The sequence below is a fragment of the Podarcis melisellensis genome (assembly GCF_964234715.1).
Source record: "Podarcis melisellensis genome assembly, chromosome: Z".
Taxonomy (NCBI): Eukaryota; Metazoa; Chordata; class Lepidosauria; order Squamata; family Lacertidae; genus Podarcis; species Podarcis melisellensis.
The window spans coordinates 30,523,698-30,533,105 of record NC_138547.1 but is presented as its reverse complement, the minus strand read 5'-3'; the positions used below and the strand labels follow the sequence as shown (position 1 = coordinate 30,533,105).

Genomic DNA, 9,408 nt, shown 5'->3' with positions numbered 1-9,408 from the left:
AAGAACAGGTCACAGATTTGCATAAATTTGCACATGCTCATTTGTATGTCTAGCCACAAATTTAGAAAGAATTAATATAATAGAAATATTATAGCCTATTGGGGTAGACGGTGTGACCTGTGCCTGCTCAGTTCTGCTGTCAAGGTGGTGTTGCTGGGCTACTTCAAGGTTTCTACAGATCTGCCTTCTTATAGTACTTTTCCTTTAAGCTTGGATCAGACAGTCCTTCAAACAGAAAGTTGCATTCTAGGACATATAGCCACCCTCCCAGGTGCGCACGTTTCCATGTTGATTTTGTTTAAAAGCACCCCAAAATCAAAACAGAGGATGTTTTCAGACTGGCATTATTTTCAAGTGGAATTCAATCACATATCAGCAAATTCAGGCGGCACAATTAAATATGATTCAGCTCTCTCGTGCAACAAACCTGCTTCCTACCCTTCACCCCCCCAAAAAAATTAACCTGGTTTCCCCCCTCCCCCAGTACTGATGGGGAAATGCATTGGAACATGCAGATTGACAATTGCCTGGTGTAACATTGTATAACTTAGCCACCAAAGACAGGTTTTTTTAAAGAGATTAATACTAGAAAATAAGAGCTGTCTCTGGAAGATAGGGACAATGTCTCCCCCTCTGCATCTCATTCAGTTTAGCACTTGGACGAGTTTATCAGAATGAAATGTGTCCCAACAAATCTTCTCAAAGACAAATGATCTGGAGGTGCTCAGCACTTTATAATTTCCCAACACTCTTTTCTCTGACTGGTGACACTGGATTTTTGTTCCTATTTTGGACCTGCCTGCCTGTTACTGAGTAGTAAAGCTAAATGAGAGAGTGTGAATTGCTTTCCCTAGGAAAAGGTGGCTAAAGAAGAGTAACATAAGAGCAGAGGAAGAACAGATGTTCGCTGGTCAGAAGGCAGTCAAATCATCCTGGCCCACGTTGGCTATGGTCTTCTCTTGGGTTAGGCTCTTCTGGGCGATGGAAATCTAAGAGAAAATTGGAGAATGAATGGACGATAATGAACTGGTTAGGCAATGAACACAGCAAAGCAGTGGCACTCTGCAGAAGAAGAAGAAGAAGAAGAAGAAGAAGAAGAAGAAGAAGAAGAAGAAGAAGAAGAAGAAGAAGAAGCAGCAGCAGCAGCAGCAAGTGGTGCAAAACAGCACAGTGGCAATATACCACCGCATACAGGCAACTACTGCAAAATTGAGTTGCTGCCGCTGCTGCCAGTCAATAGCCAAAGATGGGGGGAGGCTGACAACCAGATTGGCTGCTACAGCAGAGCAGCCATAGGAATGTAGGAAGCTTGCCTTATCCTGAGTTAGACAGTTAGTCCATCTAACTCAGGCCCCATCCACACTTCCTCTTCTCACACTGCTTTCCCCAGGGGAAAACAGCTCTTTTTAGCTGGATCAAATTCATGTTTCCTCCGCATTGACATTTACTCTGATTCAGCACTACAGAGTGAGTTTTCCCTGGGGAAGGAGTAGGGCAATGCTTTTTCAGGCATGTAAGAAGTGGAAGCATGGCTGAGCTGTCAGTATTGTCCCCCTTGGCTAGCAATGGCTCTCCAAGGTTTCAGGCAGGGAGACATTCCCAGCCCTACCTAGAGATGCAGGGGATTGAACCTGGACCTTCTAACTGCAAAGTGAGCTACCAGTGAGCTATGGCCCTACCTCCTGGAGGGAGGAGATATCAGAAGGGCAGACAAAGACTGGCAAGACCAGGGTTCAAATCCTTCCACTCAGCCATGGAGCTTACTGGGTGACTATGGCCCAGTTACATACACTCAGCCTAATTCACCTCACCTGAGGATAAAATGGGCAAGAGAGAAAAGGATCACATATACTATCCTGATTTCCCTGGAGGAAAGGGACTAGTAATAAGTAGTTTACGTGATCCAGATGCAGCTACATTATGCATCGCAGCCACACTGTGCCTGCATCATCGGTGCCAAGCATATTATTAGTATATAATTACAGCAGTTACAGTGACAACGACAAAACATATCATTAGCATTCCTAGAATGCCTTAACAGTGTTGAAAGTATCCCACATTCCTTACCTGTAACATCCGACAATGCAGGACATTATTATCCCTATGTTGCTGATGTCAGGGACAGGGAATGTATCCAATGTTAATCATAGGCCCATTGAAATGAATGGCTATGACTGACTTAGGTCCATTAACTTCACAAAGCCATTCCCAAGTAAAACAACCCACTGAATTTAAAGTTAAGCTGAGGTGAAAAGAAAGAAGAAAAGAAAATTCCCATTCCCACACCCACCTCACAAAAAAAAATAATATTCTGCCATTTTACTCCATTTTTTAAAGTGTGTGTGTCTGTGTGTTTTGGCTGCCATTTAACTCCCACAATGTTTCAAAATGCAGCTAAGGCCAGGGCACTGTGAAGGGCGCAAAATGGTGACCTGACTGCCAATACAGTTGATCCTGCCGCTGCTAAGCCATGGATGTGTGTTTGCAGGAGGGAGAAGCTATGCTATTGCTACCACTTACAGTGAGGTCTGCTCTGTAAGAAACTGTTGGAGAATTTACTGTATCCTGGGGGGTGATTGGTTTTTGTTTTGTTTTTGTTGGGGTTTTTTTGCAGGGTGGGATGTATCCTCCCTGCAAATTTCAACAAAACTTTGAATAAAAAGGAGAAGGGAAAGAAACCGTTGGACAATTTTTCCTTCCCTTAATGAAATTCAGTGAAATGTCCCCTAAATTACTCAGCCTATAGATAGGGTGGAAAATTCCTATATAGACCACGTGTGTACAGCACTAGTTAAAAGTTATAGATAGGTAGATATAATCAGCAATATTTCTGTTTTGGTATTTAGCCTCTGCCTCAGTGTTTTTTCAACCATGGGTCTCATTCCCGATGCTGCAACTCCTATCCGTCCCAGCCAGATTAGCCAATGGAAAGGGATGATGGGAGTTATAGTCCAACATTGTCAAAGGAACCAAGGTTGAAGATCAATGCTGTATACTATACTACTGTATTTCCCTCCTCCTGTCCTCTACCTCTCCATCCCATTTTAATGCTTCAGAGAAAAGGCCCACTCACTTAGAAGAGCCTCTCGTAGCACTTATCACAGTGGACAATGTCCCGGTGAATGAAGATTTTATCCAGGAGATCTCCCATTGGCTTGTGACAAATCCCACACTGTGGAGAGAGAAAGAAGAAATAGCTGCAATTAAAATATGCCCAAAAAAGGAAGGATCTATACAGAAGAATCCCACACTGGTAGGGTGGCAGCATACAAAAGAAGATATTTATTCACACATCTTGGTTGGACAGGCAGCAAGCTTATTAATATTTTCAAATATTGCACATCAGTTATACAGCCACACAAAGAACAGGTGCTTGTGAAGATTCTGAAACACACCGAATGCTAAATTTCCTTGAATTACCATCTGCAGGAGGGATGGTGGAGACAGCTGGAAGATCTGCTTCCCCATCTTACACAGGAAGGTCCTCCCTTCTCTCTCCTCCACCCTGGTTGCCGAGCTTTCAGCTGCTCTTTCTCCTTCCTCGTCCTTCTCTTCTGTCTGGGGCTGCCAAACTGTACCAGATACTGACAGAGCCCAGGGACTCATAGCAGATAATAAATTGTGTAACCAATACCCTACTTTTGTGCCTGGTCTTGGTGTGGTGAAATAAGACATCTTGATACTTGTATACTATTGTTTTAAAAGGTTTCTGATTAATAAGTGTGAGGTGGTTCCCAAATGATATAACCTCCCCATTTCCCCCCTTGCCATATAGATCCATACGCATGACTTGTGGCAAAAAGAGGGACCTACCCGGAAGCAGTACTCATGGCAGCAGATTCTGAGGTTCTCAATGGTTATCTTAGCACAGTTGCGGATCTCACGGCCACAATAAGTGCAGATGTCTTCAGTTGGCCTAAAGTAAAGGAGGAGGAGGAGGACTCAGGAATGCATATAAGGGAAATGGGTTAACTACCACCAACTAGCCCATCAAGTGTCACTGCTCTTGACTGAAGCCTTCCTCTTGACTGGTTTAAGTGACCAAAAACAAACATCAGGAGATCTGATCCTCAGTTGTCCACAATGCTGTATTTTTCTTGCCTTCCCTACACAAGGCCATGGAACTCATAGCCTCTACATCTAAATGACATCTTGCATTTCCCCAGATTTCCTGCTTTTCCAATTTTGTGCAAAAGTTTTTTTTAAATCTAAATCTAGTGAAAGAAAGAAGAAAAGAATGCATGAGGGGGGGAAAGGAAAATAATTTTGTGTGAGCAACCCAATAGGCTCCTTATATAAAAAGCTTTTTTAAAAAATTGCCCCTTAGTTCCAAAGTATGTAATGCTGTCCCTTTGTAGGAATTATCACTTGAACATTGTAATTATTTGTTATAATGAAGCTTTCCAGGTTGACAAATGGTCCTACCTTTTCGGGGGGCTGCTATTCAGAAAGCTGGCACTGCTATAACTTGTCCTCTCCAGTTCAGACAAATCAGCCAGGCTGCGACGGGGGGATAAAGGTAAGAATAGATCATTACATGTACAACATTACATGTACAACTTAAGGGTTAATTATTTTAGTGTTAAAGTCATCTAGCCAAGAAGGGAACAGGTGGAGGTGTTACTTAGCAAGTAGGCAGAATGGCATGATATTTGCTGAGGTAGCACATGCCCTGATTGGCTGTGTAGTTCTGAGGGAGCTTTTCCTCTGTAGGCTTGGTTGAATGGCTCCCTGCTATGTACAAACCTCTCTGTTCTTTTCTCCTTAAAGTATAGCCTGTTTTCATTCAGTTTTCCTCATTAAAGTGTGATCAGGATTTTCTCTCTCTCTGGACCCTATCTGTGTTATTCAAGTGACTTTGCAATCAAATATTGCATACGAGGAGGATCATTTAAATACACAAATATTTATAGATTGCAAGGAGCAACACTGAGAGATTATGGCAGACTGAGAGAGGTGGCTTTTATGCTGGAGTACCCAATGTCCTGGAGGCTTTTCCATTTTGAATTAAAATGGATATCCCACACAACCTTTATTACAATGCTATTCTATAATGTTTACTCACAAGTATAGCCACCTTCAGTGAAAGGTCCCTCTAACATTAATAAAAAGGTTTCCTGTTGGAAAGTCTCAGTTGACCACAGCAGATAGATTACTAACTGCCTCGTGCAATAGCCTTTCTTAATTCTTCAGTGTCCTACTATTTTACGAAATAGAAAAGAAAAGGGAACAAGAGTGGAAGTCATTATTTAAAGCTGTCCCCCTGTAGGACAGGACACTGAGCCAATTAAGAGAAGCTTTTCAAGGGTAATTCATTTCTAGTCTCGCAGCCAGGATCAATAGGATAAAGACTGGCAAACCGGGAACCTTTAATTAAAGGCAAAGGAGCCCCTTAAAGCCTCAATAGCAACTTTTCCTGTTGACACTGGCTGAGTTAGTGCAATAAGGCTTGCATCTTATTGCATCCAAACATAAAATGTCATAAATCAGAACTGAAAAAGCACTGGTGAACAATACAGAAAGCACTGGTCTGCAATGGCCTAACACTGATATTGTCTAGATGCTCTGCTGAAAGTGAGTGAACAAAGGATGGTAATTCCAAGGCAGGCTCTAATTTGGAAACATCCAGGGGAAGTCAGAGATATTTCTGATTTCCCACATAGATGCTAGCTCTCCAAAGCAACTCTTTGCTTCATCCCCTCCTATATCCATGCCTTTTCTCATCTACTACATCATCAAATTTGGGTGAGCTATCTGAGGCATCTTCTGCATGTGTGGGACCATTTTTTGGGTCATCAGAGCCAAAGTAGCCAAAGGCAAACTAACAAAACATTTTGCACACAGATTTATCCATACATAAAAATGGTATAGGTTTACATGCTGCAGAGGCAATCTTAGATGCACCCATTCTCTCCATATTTCGTTCCCTTTACCTATTGTAACGTGGTGAGGATGACAATTCTGTGCTGTTGACTGATTGCTTCACGAAGAGAAGGCCTTTGCTAAAAATGGCAAGAAACAGATTTTGAACAGGTTGTTTTATACATCTGTCTATCTATCATTTCTCTATCTATGCATGCCTGGCATGCTCTGGTTCATGGGGTCACAAAGCGTTGGACACGACTAAACAACAATATCTATCATCTATCTATATCTATCTGATCTATCATCTATCTATATCTATCTGATCTATCATCTATCTATATCTATCTATGATCTGTCTATCATCTATCTATATCATATTATTTCTATCCATTTTTAATTGTTTTTAATTATATTTTTTCTATGTTTTAGCAGGGGGGCAGGTTCCATCTGTAAACCACCTCAAGGTGGAAGTGGAGTATAAATATTTGTAGAAGTAGAATAACAAAGTTTACTCCAGATAAGACAGTCTAAGAGTCTGTGATATACAGTGTTTAGAGCAGGCATGTCCAAAGTCCATTTTGGGGGCCTAATCTAGCCTGCCGGTTGGTTTAATCCAGTTCAATCCAAAAAAAAGGGTGGCCCTTTGGTCGGCCCCCACGGCCCTTCACTTCATCAAATCTGACCCTCTTTGAAAAAAGTTTGGACACCACTGGTTTAGAGAGTGCCAGACAAGGAGCAAGAACAGCCACATTCAGATCCCTAGCTAAGCCATGAAGGTCACTAGAGGGGTGTTCCAATGAATCCCCTCATGGTTTGAAAGTATGTGTGAAGGGCACATGAGGTTGCAATGAATAACCCTTGCTGATGATGCATGCAGCAGCCTTGCTGTATGTTTGGTGGCAGTGCAAAGGGGCCATATATGGCTACCGATGAATACTACTACTACTACTACTATTATTATTATTATTATTATTATTATTATTATTATTATTATTATTACTGTTGTTAAACCTATAGCCTGCCTCTCCTCCAAGGAACTCAACGTGGCATACATGTTTCTCCCCATTTTATCCTCACAACAACCCTGTGAGCTAGGTTAGGTTGAGAGGATGTGGCTGGCTGAGGTCCACCCAGTGAGTTTCAAGGGTGAGTAGGGATTTGAACCCCGATCTCCCGGATCTCAGTCCAGTAATCTAACCTCTGCACCACATAGACTCATGCATGCTGGACTCCTCCACAGTGCCATATTATGGCTGGTGGAGGGCTGTTTGAAGGGTGAAGATAGCCAGTGCAACCTCCTCATGAGCCCTTCTCAGGTGACTCTGGGCTAGCCATGACCTCTCTCAGGCTGGATCTAGACACATCAAAAGCGTGATTCAGTTAAACACATTGTAGACTTCATACAGGGAAATCCCATAGGTGAAAAACGGGACTCCACAGCGCTTTATCTTTACCAAAGTAGCTGAGTCCTCAGTCTAATCTACCTGACAGAGTTGTAGTGCCAAATCAGTTTAGGAGAAAGGGGAACTTGTATAATATCCTGATCTCCTTAGAACATAGAGATGAAGGCGAGATTCTGGAAGTGCAGAAATGAAGGCCACATTCTGGGAACCACTAAGCAGTTCTGTCACTGTATTAATGTCACAGGCAGTGTACAATGACTTGTGGGAGTGAGTAGCCATGAAAACTAGCTTCCTCTTGACCTCCACTTTTTACCTTGATGTGGTGGGGTCTGAGTCATAACCAGAGGCCGAAGGATTCTTAAGCCGAGAGGAAGCTGCCCCAGCCCTCTCATCTGAATTCCTGTCAAGGGAAAGGAAATTAGATAAGCAGCACATCTAATTAGATGTCAGCTCAGGGGCATGTGTTAGAGAAGGGTAGACATTCAGAGTGGCATCCCTGCTGTATCCCCTCATTGCCTGAGCAGTCATCAATGAATGTTTGGTACAAGGGCTAGGTGTAGAGAGTCCAAGAAACATCAGCACTAGTCACCTCCACAACATAAATTTAAAGCACATGGCTTCCCATAAAGAATCCTGGGAACTGTAGATACAGGGAACCTCATGGAGATACAGTTCCCAGCACTATGAACAAACTAGGGCCAAATATCTGTGCCATCAACCATAAATTTAAAGCTTTGGCAGGTTGTTATGGGTGAATAACAACCTGTTTAACCACCTCATCTTTACCTTCTGATATCTGTGTCACAGATGTCCTTATAGAAAGGCACCCTGTGGCTCCTTGGGGAGCCAGTTATTGGGCCATCTCTGAAGGGGTAGTAGGACATACTGGGAAGAAACAGATATATCAGTGTTAGCAAAACAGTAAGAACAAATGAGATGATGCCTTTTATGGGTTGTCTCTAAATAACCAAAGAGAGCTTTCAAAGTACATGTGCATTATTAAAAACACCCATTCTTACATTTTAAAGAAATTAAGGCCCTTGTTTTGGTCCATACATATACATTTTTATTCATTATGCAGATGCCCCTGTTCCTTTTGGATTAACCTTTAGTTGTTCCAGTAAAATATACTTTGCCTTTTGCTTTGTGCTTCTAAAGCACATTAAGCTCAGTTCTTGAACATGTTTCTCTGATAATAGTCACCACCAACAAAATATGGCACTGCATAATGCTCCTGGAAGCCAGCCATGTCCATGCTTCCCATTCCCACCATTTCCTATTATTTTCCCCTAACAAACCAGCCAGTATTCCATGATCACTGAACATGCTAAGTCCCCATTTATCTATTTTGGATCACCCCACCCCTACATTAGAGGATTTATTGTACGTCTATAAACCTCAATGTTCCCTCAAGCCTAGAACTAACTATGATGGCTATTATCTGCTTCCACTGTCAAAAGGCGGTGTGTTTCTGAATTCCCGTTTCTGGAAACCGCAGGAGAGGAAAGGGCTACTGCCCTCAGGCCTTGCTTGTGGGCTTGCCACAGACATCTGATGCGCCAGTGTGAGACCAGAGTGGGCTAGATGGGCCATTGGCTTCACCCAGCTGAGCTATTCTCACGTTCTCCGTCTTGTACACAGACTGTACCATTTTGGATGGACAAAGATGGATACTTGAAGAATGAATTTGCTATTAGTGCATAGAATTCTGGCATGAGAAGTAACTACGTCAGCCACATATTTCAAAATGTTCTGCAGGACAAGCACACTGCAGGGATAAGAAGAAGTTCAGCTAAACCACTGTTTTGCTCGCAGAGGGTTGAACAGGATTGCACACAAGCATGGGATCAGCAAGGTTAGGATAATGGTGATGCCTATTGCAATAATGCTATCCATGGCAACTGAGCTGATTTTTCCTCCCTACTATTCTCAAGCCATCACTGGTATTCTAGCATATCCTGTCTCTTTGCTATCATGTTATCTGGTTGTGATGATTCGTAAGTTAGTGCTTCCACTGACTTCTGAAGACCCTTTTTACTATACAGACCAGAATCCAACTGATCTAAGCCAGGTTATAAGATTCTCAGGTCCAATTCCCACACAGCTTTCACTCTACTGTTCTCTGTGGATTTCTTACTTA

The 9,408-nt window shown here is 42.5% G+C and overlaps 1 protein-coding gene across 9 annotated transcripts in view; it reads right to left on the bottom strand.

Moving 5' to 3' along the window:
* Positions 1 to 479: 479 nt before the first annotated feature.
* ZNF185 (zinc finger protein 185 with LIM domain) overlaps positions 480 to 9,408 on the bottom strand; it is a 64,433-nt gene continuing 55,504 nt past the window's right edge. For 8 of the 9 annotated variants that reach the window (XM_081897363.1, XM_081897360.1, XM_081897361.1 and 5 more), the window contains 7 exons: positions 8,055 to 8,153; positions 7,582 to 7,668; positions 5,935 to 6,002; positions 4,426 to 4,507; positions 3,814 to 3,916; positions 3,074 to 3,172; positions 480 to 989 (listed from right to left, as the gene is read on the bottom strand). In XM_081897363.1, coding sequence (XP_081753489.1) covers positions 3,074 to 3,172; positions 3,814 to 3,916; positions 4,426 to 4,507; positions 5,935 to 6,002; positions 7,582 to 7,668; positions 8,055 to 8,153 — 538 coding nt within the window. In that variant the 3' untranslated portion in view covers positions 480 to 989. The remainder of the gene's footprint in view (positions 990 to 3,073; positions 3,173 to 3,813; positions 3,917 to 4,425; positions 4,508 to 5,934; positions 6,003 to 7,581; positions 7,669 to 8,054; positions 8,154 to 9,408) is intronic. The other variant, XM_081897366.1, reaches the window with a different exon arrangement.